Source organism: Balaenoptera borealis, assembly GCF_965194805.1.
Source record: "Balaenoptera borealis genome assembly, chromosome: 12".
Classification (NCBI taxonomy): domain Eukaryota; kingdom Metazoa; phylum Chordata; class Mammalia; order Artiodactyla; family Balaenopteridae; genus Balaenoptera; species Balaenoptera borealis.
Genome location: NC_138869.1, coordinates 37,134,457 through 37,151,469, shown reverse-complemented (window position 1 = coordinate 37,151,469; position 17,013 = coordinate 37,134,457). Strand labels below are relative to the sequence as shown.

General features: G+C 38.4%; 1 protein-coding gene across 5 annotated transcripts in view; it reads right to left on the bottom strand.

The window, feature by feature from the left end:
* ERC2 (ELKS/RAB6-interacting/CAST family member 2) overlaps positions 1 to 17,013 on the bottom strand; it is a 956,481-nt gene that overhangs the window by 518,707 nt on the left and 420,761 nt on the right. For 2 of the 5 annotated variants that reach the window (XM_082346804.1, XM_082346806.1), the window contains 4 exons: positions 15,863 to 16,000; positions 8,089 to 8,229; positions 4,777 to 4,917; positions 655 to 690 (listed from right to left, as the gene is read on the bottom strand). In XM_082346804.1, coding sequence (XP_082202930.1) covers positions 655 to 690; positions 4,777 to 4,917; positions 8,089 to 8,229; positions 15,863 to 16,000 — 456 coding nt within the window. Of the gene's footprint in view, positions 1 to 654; positions 691 to 4,776; positions 4,918 to 8,088; positions 8,230 to 15,404; positions 16,001 to 17,013 lie in introns of those variants that run through there. The other 3 variants (XM_082346805.1, XM_082346807.1, XM_082346808.1) reach the window with 2 other exon arrangements.

The window sequence follows — 17,013 nt, the reverse complement described above, 5'->3', positions numbered from 1 at the left end:
CTTCATATAAACACACACTTGTTATGAGGATAAAAAAATCAGTGGTGGCATCTGGGCTGTTTTACACATATTTTTTACTAGTTACCTGTTTTTTTGTACCATTAAGCTATAATCAGAATTGTTACTATCTGTTATTAGGAGACTATATTTTACTTTGTTCTCAAATGATATGTTTTTAACTCTTACAAAGCCCACAGTAATGTTAGGCATTTACTAGTCTCAAAGGGCATAGCCCTACTTTAAAATCTAAACCTACTTTAACTTCTATCCCTTGAATATAACATACATTGAGTTGTTTGCTATTTTACAAATGCTATCCCTTTTGGCATAGATAACTCTATGTTTGAAGGATCTGGGAAAGAATCCTATGAGCCTAGATCTGCAGCTGACCTCTGTTTTTCTATCGCCTTAGGGTTGAAGTTAAGACAGAGGTAATATCAGAGCTGGCAATATTTCCCTGAGTTCTTAATTTTTAAATTTCACTTTCAAAAGAAATGGCAGTGGCCTCTGCACAGGTCATTTCTTTTGACAGAACGGAAATGGGAAGAGACGTATAAATATTTTCAAAACATCCCCAATATGGCACACTGTGACGTGATCAATGGATCCTCATGCTTTGATATGTTACAGCGGGAACTTTCAGAAATGACTTACTGGGTTGTACATCTGATTGAACAACTGCTCAGCTTGCTACATTGCAAAGTTGGGGAGGCATTGAAGCACAGACAGGGAAAGAAGGAAAGATCCAGAAACACAGCATTAGCTCAACAAATCTAGTGCATTTGCACAGACAAACTCATGGTTAAAAGGAAGAAATTTCAGTTTCTAAACATTCCACAGTGAAAGTGAGAGGCTCTAGGGAAACAGAAATGTTGACTTTGGCTCCTAAAAAAGAATAGCTGGAATAAGAAATTTAAGGTTTGTGTTACTTTCCCTTTCTCAAGTTAAATAACCCATGAAATAAAGAAAGCTGTCCACTTTTGATGATACATGAAGTGCTGGCCTCCAACAATGAATCAGAGGAAGTGCTTTTGGCCAAGCCTGCAATTTGTTACCTGAACTTCAAAGATGGTAATAATAAAAGATTAATTAACTCTTATCATTGAATTTATACCTCTTCTTTTATATTAACACAAGCCTGAATTTGCTGTTCAGTCTAACTTTAGAAAAATATAGATCAGCAAACAGCAGGTTAGCAATAGCAAAATATCAGTAAGCAAGACATTACAGGATTAACAGCAAATGGGAAAAGAAAAAATTTAAGTCAGTAGGAAGATTAAAGGGAACCCAAATACAGTGTTATCCATTGTCTACTGCCAGTTTCCACTGGTAGTTCATAATAACAAAAAATACCATTTTTTGTGTCTACCCTACTATGTTCCAAGTCCTTTGGAATCTGTAATGCTCTTCTACTTTGTGTAGAAGATTTAAATGTTTGCAGATTTAAATGTACTAAATATTATTTTAAATAGCATCTTCAAGTTATATTTCTTAAATACTTGCATCATTAATTTGGGGCTCAATGTCAAGGTGTAGAAGGTGAAATATTGTAGGATCTTTTCATTTGCTTTAAGCCAAGACATGTCTTTGAAGAACATGAATTTTTTCTTTCTTCAACTTTGATAAAGTAAATGATAGTTTTATTGTGGTTTTAAAAAACACCCTCCTCAAAACGATATTAATTGGAAAAATTACCAAATAAGACAAATCAAAACATTTTGAATTGCTGTTGCTTCTCAAATGATTTCTAGTAATTTAAGGTAAATTTACTTCTACATATTGAACACTAAATACTCTTTTGAAAGACAAAATGATCCACATGCCACTAGGTTCTTCTCAACCCCTAGGTGTCTAATTAAGATTAATGAATGCACTAAGTTATAAAGTACACTCATAGCTAGTACTTAAGAATTATTTGGTTAATATCATTTTATCAGCCTCACTAATATCAGTAAAGATTTCCTTACAAGTGAATCTTGGATTGTTTGTTTTTAAGAGGTGGGATGGAATGTGTAAGGAACAGCTCCTTTTCTGCCTATAGTAACCATTTTTGACACAAAGTATTTGGAAATGTCTTAAATTGACACAGTATAGTAAAGGGTTCAAAGCAACTATGTGTATGAATGTTCTCCACAAACTTTTCTGTTAAAACTCACCAATTTCAAGCATTGTTTATAAGACAAAAGCAAATTTAAAGTGCCATTTGGATTCCATTGTCACTAGCAAACAAGGTTTCTGTTTAGCTAAACACATCTACAATGCTGTATGGATTTTATGATAAAAATACCTGGACGCTCACAAATCTTAAGCAAAATTCCATTGGGAACTCATGGTTTATTTATGACATAATAAAACTATTATGTTTTCAGCTTTCATTTAGTAACCCCTTATATTTTATTCACAAGTCACATACCCTTTTATTTAAAAGGAGGCCCAGACACTCCTTAAGCTTTTATAGCTGCTTATTTTTCCATGAGTAAATGATGTGTTTTATGTATATTCACATACTGTTGGCTTATATTTTCAAATATTTCATGTAGATCTCAATTCTTTTTAAGGTGATGGGTACTTGAGGTTTTTACAGAACTATTTATTAGCAGAAATTAAAGACTACTAGAAAAAGTATTTTGAACTTTCGAATTTAGTTGATGTAGAGGGCCAAAAATAACAAAATAACATCTGCAGGTTAGGTATAAAAATATTTAAATTATAATTACCTTATTTAATCTCACTGTACTATGCATTTAGGAGATAGTATAAGCAAAGATTATTTATATACTTAGAAACAAATTATCTTTTCATAAATTAAATAGGTCCTTTACAGCAAGACAACCGTATTTGTTACTTTAATTCTGGTGATGTAGCAGAATGTTAAAATGTCATCAGGAATAATGTTAAAATATTTATAGGATTTGATCTATGAATTTCAGAACATGGTGTCTATCTGAGAGTCTAAGGAAACCACATGTTCTAATTGACTTTCGGGGGTTAACCATAACTATGTTGAAAGAAACTAAATTCAATTGCATAGACACTCATTTATTAAACTAGTTAAGTCATATACATGGAAACTACAAGCATCAATACATGAACCTCTTTCTTTTAATTTTTAGAGGATTTCAAATTCCATAGATGACTTACACTAAAAGGGAGGGTGTCAAGTATGTATCTGCAGAAATAATATATGGGATGCCCTCAACTCCACAATGGCTCCTCAGAGTTGATGAAGGGCATCTTTCATGCCCAGGTCTATTTGGGGCCCTCCTTCAGGACTCAGCACATTGCAAGTGAGGTAAGATAACTCAAAGACCACCACAGGAAGCCAAAGAAGTTCTCTCAACAGAGTTATCTGAGAGTCTGCCTTATGATCACAAAACTGTTCTTTAAATAAAAAGTACCTTTCTTAGGTTCATTTCTTGATATGCATATGCATGTATAACATATTGCAGAAAACATTCATATATGTGTTAAGAATATGTATCATACACCCAATGCATAAATAGCCAAGTCAGTCTCCATGTAAACACCCTCAAATAGGCAGTTTAAATTCTTCTATTTATTGTTCAAGATTTCTGCTTAACTAGATGTTGCTTGAAAAAAGTGAGATGTTGAGTGGATTAGGAAATAGACTTTGCAATATAGAGATTTTCTGGCTGTTTTTTTGTAAAGAGATTTGACCTGTATATTTATCTTTTTCTGTATTAGTAAGGAGACTTTATTAGTGTGAAATCTCATGACAATTCCCTAAAATTCTGTGGTAAAGTGAACACAGTATAATCACATTTCAGTTATATATTGCATCATACGTACAAAATAGTATATTAAATTTTAAAATATCCAGAATTTCTCCACAGATATGATGCTTTCACATCCCTATCATCCATATCATATATTTTCATAACTCTAGCAAATAAATCCCCATTCCAATATGCTATGAATTATACAGTCAAATTTTATTATATGCTTCGTTTGATTGTTTAGATTCTTATCATCTCTTTTGAATAAGTTTATAAAGTTGTCAAAGGGAAACAAAATGCTTAAACTCATAATGTTATGAGTTTTACGTGAACAATGAATGCAGACGTACCAAACAACACAGGGAAAAAGTCAAAGGAACAATGCATGACTGGAAATGTACTCCACAAAAATGTCCAGTTCAGAGAAAACATGTTAATGCTGCAATGCAAAGATCCTGCTTTCTTTTCTGAAGCCTTCTACATACAAACTTGCTTAGACATTCAGGCCATTTCTGGTCAAGTATAAATAGTCAATCCATACATCTTACAAGGACTTGATTATTTTGGTGAACTTCTAGAAATTTAACATTGTCGGGTAAAGTTTTGCAAAGTTCCAATTAAAAAAATTGACCTACTTCTGAAAGTAGTAAAAGTTTATCAACGTATAATGGGACCCCTGGATTCTTTGGTTTATTGCAAACACTTCCATTTATCTTTTTTTGATAGTTGAGATTTGCCCAGAGAGTAATGGTTGGTTTTTGATTTTTATAATATTTTTCACTTCTACTACAATTTTCATCTGTTTGTCAAGGTTTGGTTTGGTTTTGTTTTGTTTTTCCCCAGACAAGAAACATAAGATAACTTTTCAGGTTCACAGACAGACTTGATGCAGACTTCTGAGGAATAAAGATTCCTTAATTAATCCTTTTATCACCAGATGACAAAAGATAAGGGGTTTTTACTTTTTGAAAAATGTCTCTTCCTTTCCTATTTTATAAATTCAGTAAAATGAGCATGTTTTTTCTTAGACTTCACTTACCTTTTTTAACTGTGCTTCCAATTTGCTACATTCTTCTTTCTTTTGTTCAATGGCTATTTCTAGAGATTTTAATTTGGAGTCCCTTTTCAGCCCCGCTGAGGCTAATGAAGATGCATGTTCCTTGAGGTCAATTAAACTAGACTGAAAGGAAAAGAACACTAGTAAGTAGAACACTATAATTTCTACTAGTAATGTCTTCAATTTGAATACATTGATTCTATAGTAGTAATAAAGTGTGCATTAGACAGAGAGGGTAAATATAGTCTTACTAAGGTAACAATAGTCGGCCCTGGCCAGGAAATTAAAGTTGGCCAGTTTACAGAACCAAGCAGGATCTAATTGCAGTAAAATCAAATGTGACCAAATGGTGTGGTCAGTAAATGCATGTTTCATGTCTCAAAGTTATGCTAATGATCTAAGTCCCAAGGTGGTCTTTACATGTCATGACAAAACAGACACCCTGAACCTTCCATTTACGTTTATTGCTGTCAGGTGGCACAAACTCTAAGAAAAATATGAAAGAAAATACCAACTTCAATTCTTTTCTCCCCCAAAAGGGCAAATCAAGTATAAAAGAAGAATCCTATTAAGTTTTTATCAAATTCCATTTCTTTAATGAAAAATGACCAATGGTTTCTCAAACATCTTCTACAGAATCAAAGATAAAATTACTTAAAAATTCAGAGTAGACTTTACGGCCTAGTGCTTTGTAAATTCAGATTCAGCAATATAATGAATCTCTCCAACTCTGACATGGGGTTACCCAAGTTGTTCCATTCATTAATCACGCCCAGAAACCAAGAGCTTCCCTGTAGAGTACAAATCCCAGAAGGTAAAGAAGTAAATACTAGCATATACCACAGAACACAACGTTGCTAGCTAGGAGAGCAATGCCCACCAGCAAACACGAAATGGTTAGCAACGTCTAACTATGTGACTAAATTGTTCAGGTTCCATCCAAAATCAGACAGGGCACATTTCCTTTATATCCCTTTGCAGTGCCTAGGAAAACACTAAGCACACAGCAGTTTCTCAGTAAATGATGTGGTCTAACACTTTACTGCTTCATGGGCACTGGAACAACCTTATTGAAGAAGATACCACCACAATCACCCAGCGAACCACCCAGGTCCTAACAACCCTCTGAGGGACAGGTTAGCCATTCTCATTTTTCAGGTAAGGAAACTGAGGCTCACATGAGGCCCTGTCTTCTCCAAGGTTCTCAAGCTATTAATGGGAGATATAGGTCTGAACCCAGGTCTCTGACTCCAATTTCAGTGGTCATTATCATGTAACTACCACAGAAATAACGAAGAATCTTATAATCCAGGTACTCTGTCATGGTGAAGATTATTACCACCTCAACTAAATTATAAGCTCCATGCTAACAACAATTATACACTGTTTTCCTTTATAAATTTAAAATTGCCAGGGGTGATAGCTTTATGTGTCAACTTGGCTAGGTCATAGCCTCCAGTTATTCAATCAAACACTAATCTGAGTGTTGCTGTGGAGGCATTTTGTAGATGTGACTAACATCTACAGTCAGTTGACTTTAAGTAAAGGATATTATTCTTCATAATCTGGGTGGGCCTGATCCTATCAGTTGAAAGGTCTTAGGAGCAGACTAAGGTTTCCCTCAGGAAGAAGAAATTCCTCCTGTAGACTGCAGCATCAGCTTCTGTCTGAGAGTTTCCAGCCCGCCCTTCCTGATGGCCTTCCCTGTGAATTTTGGACTTGCTTAGCCAGCCTCCATAATTATGTAAGCCAATTCCTCGCAGTAAATTTCTTAATATGGTTAAATTCCTTGGTACAGTTCTGTTTTTCTGGTGGAACCTTGACTGACACACCTAGTCCAGTGGCAGGCACATTATTACACAGGAACAATAAATGTTTGCAGAAATGCCTATCTGAAGTTCATACAATGTAAGCATTGTTTACAAAATTATTTTCATTGAAAGCTTATGGTCCACCATGTCATCAAGATCTCTTTTCAATTAGAAGCATATCTATCTATATATTTCTTATTTTTTTTTTTTAAGGTGCAAACCCATGAATAACACTTGCGATCTGTGAAGAATGCTGCAAATGAGATAGAAGCTTCTGTGCCTTCTGTTACATACTAACTACAGTAATTACAGATCCTCCAGGATTTACATTCTTTATTTTCATATCAAAGAAATAATCTCTTCTCTAAAAACTAGTGAGCTTAAGTTTTAGAGAATATAAATTTTGCTTCTAAGTTTCCTCAAAATTCCTATTACTCATCAATTGTTCCCTTCTTGGACTCCTAATTTAGACAGTACTTTAATTTGTATAGAATTATCAAAACCCAAGGTCTGAGGTGATACTTTGGAGCTGGGACATATACAACTATGCTGTGATACAACCCAACAGAGCAAAAGGATTGACATGTCATAAAGGAGATAGACATTTTCCACAGACAAAAATAAGTGTGAGGTGACCAGGTGTGGACAATAGCACATATCTCAGAGCTTCGGAGACTGAATAAAAGAGTGTGCATTGCTGCTTCTCAAACTTCTCCACCGAAGTATCCCTAAGTAAACTAAAGGGGTTATAGCCATCCCTCAGAATAGGGGTACTCTCCATAACCACCAAACAAAAAATTTCTTTAAAGCATATTGTTTTACATTAAAAAATGCAGGTGAGATTTGTTTTCTGTATCCATGTTTGCGCTAGCATTAAAATACTCTTTCAAATTATTTACCGTAATGTAAAAATGATGTCCCAGAAGAGCAGCCACAATCTATACCTATGTGTCCAGCATGGTACCATATCTCCTAACCTGGGGGTATTGAGTGGTCCATTTGAGAAGCACAGATGAACGTACAGCACCCAACACAAGGATTAGTACATAACAGGCCCTCAGCGAAGTGGAGCTATTGTTATTATTATCAATGCTGTTGTTGTTATTGTTATCTCAAACAAGGGATCATGAGACATTGAAAAAATTTTTTCAATCCCATTGAAAAAAACAAGGGATCATGAGACATTGAAAAAAAATACGGCTTGGAATCCTCCAAGCCGTATGAATACGGTAAGACATCAAGAAAACTTTCAAGGAGCTAAATGGTATGTGGTCAGTAGAGTACAGAAGATATGCACAGAGCATCACTGGATGTAGGGAATTATAGTAAATATTGTTCTTTGAATTCAGATAGCTTTACAAAGCTAAGGTAACTAGGTCCCCCAAGCCTTCACACAGTCCCTCAAACTAAGTCTCTAGTCTCTCAAGGCTACGTGGATATGGGTTTATGAGTACTATCAGTGTGGTTGTTTTTCCAGACTCACCTCTTTTTCAGTCAGTTCAGCTTGTAAAGCGTTGACCTTCTCTTTCAGGTCTTTATTCTCTTTTCGGAATGATTCTATCTCTTCAAGTCTTTCCCGATCATCTCTCTCCCGTTGTTCTTTCAAACGCTCAATTATTCTTTCCTGTGAGGCAATTGCCCAAAAAAAGAGGTGAGAACCGATCAGTGTGCATGCCAAGGCATGCTATGAAAGGAAATAAGAAGAAATACACATAAGAAATGTTCTAGAGGAATCAACAAACACAAGATATTCAAAACTGGGTTTGTGAAGAGAAGCTGTGCATAACAGTATTTGGGAAAGACAGTCAATAAAGCTTTCAGCTTGTTAATCAAAGTTAATATCATAGGGTTGCAAGGGATCTCAATGTTCAAGTTCATGGTGGTACCAGGAAAATTCCAAGAGCAATTCCAGAAGAGGGAGGTTCAGGCACCAAGACCTAAAGTCTTGTATGGGTAAGGGGAAGAGGCAGAACTAACCTCTTGGATCAACCCTCTTTGCTTGGCTTTCCCATTTGATGCCAAAGAACTTTCCTTGGTTTCTGAAGAGTCTTCTCACTAGAAAGGGGATCAAAGTGGGGCAGGACCTAGACCCCTCTGGGACTTAGAGCTGGACTCACAGTGAAAACTTGAGACAAAAGAAAGAATAAGCTCCTTATATAAGTGATTTTCCAATGTGTCTGGAGGTGTTTATTTACTTCCACATTTTTTCAATGGTTTCTTGGCAATCAGTAGAGACTCAAAAACATTGCTAGAATTTGAGCAAAGTTCAAACAGCAGCTTCTTTTACTGAGAGGTTGCTACATGCTAGGCACTGTGATATACCCTTCTCATCTAGTCCTCATCACATCTGTGAGATCTGAACCAGTACTTCTGGTAACAGAGTAGTGCAGAGGAAACCCAGGCTCAGAGAGGCTGACTGACTCGTCCAAGGTGATCCAGCTCATAAACAGAAGGCCCACCCTGGCATCCAGGGCTGTCTGAGTCTTAGCCACGCCAAAAAGAACACACTGCCACAAACATACACCTGGAGCCATTCAAGGAGATCTGAGGGTCTGTCTGCCCTTGACTTTTATATTGAAATAAAAACATTACTCTGGTAGACATGTTTTCCAAAAGTGTGAAATCTTACTGATATCAAAATAAGAACTTTTTTTTTTCTAAGGATTTTTTTAAAAATTTATTTATTTTTGGTTGCGTTGGGTCTTCGTCGCTGCGCGCGGGCCCTCTCCAATTGCGACGAGCGGGGGCCCCTCCTCGCTGTGATGCTCAGGCTTCTCATTGCGGTGGCTTCTCTTGTTGCGGAGCACGGGCTCTAGGCACACGGGCTTCAGTAGTTGTGGCGCACGGGCTTAGTTGCTCCGCGGCATGTGGAATCTTCCCCAAGGGGCTCGAACCCATGTCCCCTGCACTGGCAGGCGGATTCTTAACCACTGCGCCACCAGGGAAGTCCCAGAACCTTCTTTTTTTAAGGAAAATTCTGCTTGGGTAAAATTTAAGTTCGATTTCTGAAACTTGTTTCAAATTACCTAACACATATTTGAATTTCCTTTTGGATGGTCATGTTAAAAAATGTTGGTGCAACGATTCTTAAGAATATTGTCTTTTATATTCTTACAAGTACATAGTACAAGATGATGCCTGATATATAAGACAACTGTAAAACGGTGTTTAATGTAGAGGGAAGTTAGTTTGAACACTTAGCCTGTGATTTAAGTTCCCCCAGGGGAGCAACTGTTCTACCCCAATGACGATAATTTATGTCTAATGCTTTCAAGGGCGAAAAAAGTACCATTGTTGTTTTGTAATTACTCAAAAGCACTTTAAAATGAAGTATATTATTACTATAACAGTGGGGGTAGAAATAGAACAAATGAGTCTATTACATTGCCTATATTTGTTTCTTCTTGATTTCAGTTACCGTGCTATTTTACTCTGTCTGTGTCATTGTAGAGTAGATGATTATGTGATTGACAGAAGAAGGAAATGGCCTCAGTGCACGGTAAGTCTCTCAAGGACTTTTAACAATTTCAGCAATTGAGCCCACACTGCCTTTCGCCTGCACTTATTGCAAAAGCCTCACAACTGGTCAACCAGTGAGCAGGCCATCTCCATCCCATCACTTCCACCCCATGGTTGTTGGAGTGATATTTTTAAAGCCCCAAACTGACCATGTCACATCACTATTTAGAAACCTTCCCAGGAATCACTCTGGCCAGAACATAAACATGCATTTATTCTCACTAGGCACCCTTTGCTTGGTTTTATTGCATGTCCACTCTCTCAGCCTAGCTTTCCAAAAGGCAACAGTCAAATCTTATGAATCTCTTAACCCAGGGCTGGGCAAACTGTCTGGCATACAACAGGCAATTAAAAAGGCTGATGGAAGGAACAAAATTCAAATTAGGGATCATCCTGTCTTCAAAGGAAGGGGAATTAAGTATGCATGTTAACATCCAGAAGGTGTCAGAGTCACTTGGAAATTAGGTTGATTTGCTCTAAGCACTTGTACTATTGACTGGGCATCGATGACAAAGAAAATCAGCAAGCAGTATAATGTTTTTAAGTGTTATTGATGATTCAATACTACAAAATATTTCTCCGTCAATCACAAAACTAATTTAACTGTCAGCCGCGCAGGGCCAGATGTCAAAAACATGTGTTAAAAGGTCCTAATATGCCATGATCTACTTGATTAACAACCAACTTGCAGAAATTCCAACAATGTGTTCTTGTTTTAGTCTTATTTGCATTGGCAAGTGTTCCTTGTGCACCCATCTGGCTGCGCACAGGTCTAATCTATTTGTGCTTTATCACTGGGTGGGAACTGCATTGCAGTGGCCTCCAGCTCTGCTATCTGGCTTTCTCAACTGCTTATCTGCTACTTGGCCACAGCAAGGCTTGGCGAGACCAGCTTTATAAATACTGTGGGTTCCTTGAGCTTCTGTGTGTCATTCCTAGAGCTAAGTCATACTCAATCTTAACTCACCAAGCAGCATTATTTATTTATTTATTTTTACACACTCTGGATATTTGAATAAGTTCCCAGAAATTAAAAGGAATAATCCAAGTGAAATGGTGAATAGTGCCTAATGGGTTCTATTCATCAGCCAAAGGACAGCAAATAATTAAATGCTCTTATAAGTTCACGATTTTTAATTAATCATTTTATTTTTTGCCCCATGTCTTGTTGCAGAGGATCTGTCCACTTACATGTGGATAAAAATGGAACTTGTGAGGGGAAGGCTATTAAAAGAGATTGCATTGTCAAACACACAAAGAACAGAACGTTTAAGTTTTAGTCCCATTCCATCACCCATGAGCTGAGTGGCCTTGGGGAGGCAATAAAGTCCCAGCTAAGGGCTAACTTAGAGAGAGCAGAAGTGGCTTCCCAGAGTGCTGGGTTGAGAAGCTAACTGGTGCCACGGTTGATTAATGACGTCCGCCCAGGGCCCAGAGATGAGGAACAGTGCTGCACACGTCCCAGATTTGCATTTCTGGGCATGTCATTTTACCTCACTGAGCCCACTTCCCATATTTAAAATGAAAGAGCATGGATTTCCTGTTCCTCAAAGTGTGGTCTTCCAAACACTTGCATCAGAATCACTGGGCATGCTTGTTAAAAATCAAAGATTCCCCAGAGCAGAGCCCACAGCAGAGCACTGAATCAGAATCACTAGGAAATGGGACCCAGGAAACTGTATTTTAAGACACTCTCTAGATGATAAGATTATTTTTAGATACAGATAGAAGTCTGATACCCACTGGAATAAATAATTAAAATAAATCTACTATTCTTTGTCCCATGATAGAGAACTTTGCCAGTTCCTATCCAATGTTTTTGTCTGTGTTTTTCAAATACACTAATGCTCTGATTTTTGGCACCTTTAGAAAATTCTCTCTGTGTTTGCTTTTATTCTTCATCAGGTGAAAGGCTAAAAATCAGAGGCAAACAGGGTTTGGAAACTAACAGCTCATGGGCCACAGCTGGTCCAAAGAGCTATTTTGTTTGGCTTGAGCATCATATTATAAAATTGAACTTGAATATTTTGCGGTAAGTCAAAGACGCTCCATCTTGCCATAGTCATCAGCAGTCCCTACTGCTTAACACCAAACCCACTCCCTTCATTTTTGCTCCCTGCATGGCCCTTCATGGCATCTAAGTTCTCAACTGCGCATCTATGGTCCAGTACAGATTTCACATGCCTGAGATTGTGGATCAGCAAACTGAATAATTATTGTCAAGGTAATTCCAAAAGATTTAGAGGAATTTAGAGGTCAGCTAGTTTAAATGCACATTTTGAAGATAAGTTACTGAGATGCCCTGAGAGGAGAAGAGGCTTGCCCCACGTGATGCAGTTATCAAGTAGTGGGGACAGTTTGATGGGGCTAGACTCCCACAGACCTCAGCTTTCCTTCCTGAACATCTCCTCAGTCTCAAAGGAAGTACTTAAGTAAAGGGAGTAGTTTCAGGTATAAGAATTGTTTTGGGATTTAAACTAGAATAAATCAAATCTTAGTAGGGGGGAAAAGGATAAAATGCTGCCAAGAATACATGATATGGAAATGTATATGGTATAAGTTTATTTCTGTATATTTGGAGAAAGAAATCAAGGGTACAAATGGACTGACATCGTATCACTCAAAAACTGCAAAAGGGATACATGATTATTAATAGTTTTTGAAACAACATTCCTTTATTCAAATTTTACAAACAAAATTACTACAAGAAAGTTTTGAGGGACTTCCCTGATGGCGCGGTGGATAAGAATCCACCTGCCAATGCAGGGAACACAGGTTTGAGCCCTGGTCCAAGAAGATCCCACATGCTGTGGAGCAACTAAGCCCGTGCTCCACAAATATTGAGCCTGTGCTCTAGAGCCCGCAAGTCACAACTACTGAGCCTGTACGCCACAACTACTGAGACTGTGTGCCACAACTACTGAAGCCCGCATGCCTAGAGCCCGTGCTCCACAACAAGAGAAGCCACCGCAGGGGGAAGCCCACGCACTGCAACAAAGAGTAGCCCCTGCTCGCCACAACTAGAGAAAGCCCATGCGCAGCAACGAAGACCCAAAACAGCCAAAAAAAAAAAAAGTTTTGGTACTAAATTCTTGAAAATTGTAAAAAGAATATTTTTCCCTGAAAAATCATCTTATTTATTCTTATGTTTCCACATAAAATTTTGTCTCTTATTTATAATTTAATGTTAAAGTTATAATCTTATAATTTTAATAGGAACATTAAGACTATCTAGGCATAGAATTATGGCTCCTTTTTTTACCTTTTATATTTTTAGCATAGAGAAGTGGTTCTTAGACTACAGTATATATCACAATGACCTAGGGAGCTTGCCAAAGTGCAGACTTCTAGGCACTACTCAAGGTTCTGATTCAGTAGGTACACATGGGGCCTAATAATTATATTTTCAACAGACGACTCCTGGTGATTCTGAAGTAGAGGTCAGAGAAGACTTCTTTAAGATTCGCTGACTTGTGGAACCAGTGGGCTATTTAATCTAATTCTCCCATCCTACAAATGGGAAATTTGAGGCCCTGGGAGAGAGAGTTATTTGTCAAGGTCACCCAGTTAGTTAGTGGCAGAGCTAAGACTGAGCACACTACACACACTCTGCACAGTATGAGTCCTACAAAAGTGCCCAGAGAATGAACGAACTAACTTAACTAGAATGAAATGGGCTAGAAATCATTTCAGGAATCGGTAAACATCAGAATGACCTATTTGCCTAATAGATTTTGTTCATTCTTTTAATCAAAATAATCCTTTTAAATGTCAATCAGAACAAAACCCTCCAAATGGCTTCCTATCCCCTTCGGAGTGAAAGTCAAAATTTTTCATCCTTTCTCACAGGGGCTTCAAGGGATACTCTTTTCCCCCCCTCCCCCTCCCACTCTGCACTTGCTCTCCCCTCCACTACATTCTCCCTCCAGAAGTGCTCATGGTTCATCCCTCACTTTCCTCAAATGCCCCCTTCTCAGTAAGACCCTCTACCTGGCCATTTCACCCCAGCACTCCCTGTACCCTCTTCTTGCTTTCTTCTATGGAAATTATTACCCTCTGAAGTCCCATGTGTTTTACTTACTTAATTATTGTCTGTGTCTCCTCAGTCCCATTAGAATCTAACCTCCACGAGAGCTAGGATTTTCACCCATTCTCTTCTCTACTGGACCCCCAGTACCCACAGCAGTGCCTGTCATATGGTGGCAACTCACTCAATCAACACCCGCTGAGCACTCCCCCATGCAGGTATTGTGCTAGGCACTGGGGGAAGGTAAGCTAACACACACAAATAACACATATATACGGGTATGTTGCTCAGGCTTGGAGTCTAGCAGAGAAGACCAATTCATCACATTAAAACAGATAAATGAACAATTAAGATTGTGACAAGAGCTCTGGGAAATTCACAGTGTTCATGAGAACATAAGAGAGGATTTTACCTAGGAGGCTTCCCTGAGGAAATGATTGATAATAATAATAACAGCTATAACTTATTATGCCTATTATTCTCAACACTTTCCATATATTAATGCATTTTCTCCTCAACATATTCCACTAAAGTAGGTACTATTATTATCCTCTTTTACAAATGATAAAACTGAGAAAGCAAGAGGTTAAGTAACTTGTCCAAAGTAGTACGTGTCAGACCTAGGATTTGAACCCAAGCAGTCTGACTCCAATGTCCACATTCTTGACTACTGTGCAATACAGCTTCTCAGGAAGCTGAGCTCTCCGAAGAAGAGGAATTAAGTCTGCAGAGAGTAAAGAACATTCTAGGCTCAGTAACAGCATGTGCAAAGTGTCTGAGGCAGAAGGGAACAATGGTGCACTTAAAAATCTAGAAGGCCGGGACTTCCCTGGTGGCACAGTGGTTGAGAATCCGCCTGCCAATGCAAGGGGCACAGGTTCGAGCCCTGGTCCGGGAAGATCCCACATGCCGCGGAGCAACTAAGCCCGTGCGCCACAACTACTGAGCCTGCACTCTAGAGCCTGCAAGCCACAACTACTGAGCCCACATGCCCCAACTACTAAAGCCCGCACACCTAGAGCCCATGCTCTGCAACAAGAAAAGCCACCGCAATGAGAAGCCTGAGCACCGCAGCAAAGAGTAGCCCCCGCTCGCCGCAACTAGAGAAAGCCTGCACGCAGCAACGAAGACCCAACACAGCCAAAGATAAAAATAAATAAAATAAATTAATTAAAAAAAAACCCAAAAGGCCAGTATGCCTAGAGCACAAAGAATGAGGGAAGAGAGATGGGGGATGAGGTTGGAAAAGGAGGAAGGAAAGATGGAAGGAAGGAAAGATGGGAGGAAGGGAGGGAGGGAGGGGTGGAGAGGGGGGAGGGAAGAAGAGGGGAGAGGAGGGGAGGGGAGGGAAGTGAGGCAGGCAGAGAAGTGGCTGGTCAGATAAGAGCCAAAGCAGATGAAGGGACGGACCCTATGGGTGAGGTTAAAGATTTCAGTTTTTATCATCCTAAAAACAATGACAAGGTAGTGAAGGTTTTTAATCAGGGACAAGGGTGATGTGACCAGGTATGCATTTCAAAAAGACACCTTTGGCTTCAGTGTGCCAAGTCTACTGCAAAGGGCGAGCACGGGAGTGCGAGGCCCAGCTGGGACTAGGCTTAGTGTGGGTGCATGGAGAAAAACAAGCACGTTGAAATGCATTTGGATCATTTCCTCCCAACCATGTTTCCCTAAATCCTGATACCCCCGCTAATTTTTAGTCCAAGCTTACCTTCTCTGACAAAGCCTCCTCAAGCGTCGCCAGTGCAGTATCCGTATTACTGGAATCAGTCTGCAAGGACTTCACTCTGTCTTTCAGATTGGTCAGTTGCTTGTCTTTATCCCTAAGTTGTTCTTGCAAGTTTTCAATCTGAAAGTAAAGATCACCATATTTAATGCACATTTTATTACATATTCAGTGCCTAGGTCCCTGAAGTGGACCTATCTAAAAAAAAAAAAAAAAAAAAAAAAAAAAAGACCCAAGATTATGGAAATTGTCAGTATTATGAAGTTACACTTTGACTCAGAATCAAGGCCATTTTGATGAGACCTTCTTTCTTCCACGTAATTCAACTTCGTGTTTAAATGGCAATACAGATGAGCAGAATATCTCCTTCCATGCAAATGCAAGCCCTTCAGACATGTAAGCACTATTATTTCTATCTATTTCTACCTCTTTCACCAGCCCTTTAAGTCTCAAGTCCATAAGCCTAATCTTGGTGCAGTGAATCAGAGAAACACATATTCAGGATTCCTTTATTCAACGAACAGACACGTACTGGGTGCTCATTCTGCACTGAGCACCATGTCAGTATATGGCAGAACCTATGTAGTCATTCACTCACTCCTTTATTCAGTATTAAACTTTGTGATATGCCAAATGTTGTCAAGTGGCTGTTTCAAAGTAACCACATGAAAAGCCAAGTAGGTTATCACCAGTAGACTGTTAATGGGAAGAACCTGTGATATAAATCAAATGTAACAAGTACTAAACACTCCATCTGGCAAATAAGTCATGTGCTGGCAACCAACCAGCCACTTTTATCCACTATCTGCAGCCTGAAATAAACACACCAAATAGCCGATTGTAACGCCTGCCCAGGAGCAACAGCAAGGACCTTCTCTTGGGCATTGCGTACATTATCATTCATGTTTTTATTCTCTGCTTTCAAACCATGTATTTCTTATCTAAGGATTAAAAAAAAGTCCCACTGTACAAACAATTTATTCATATTAAGGGTTTTAAATTGACAAGGAAAAAAAGCAGTACAACTCTAAGATAAGTCCATTCAAAATATTTGTATTCTGCACCCAGGCTTTCTCAGGAAATCATTCCAAATGCATGTTTCACAATGTGTGACTCAAACAAATTTGGGGATTACT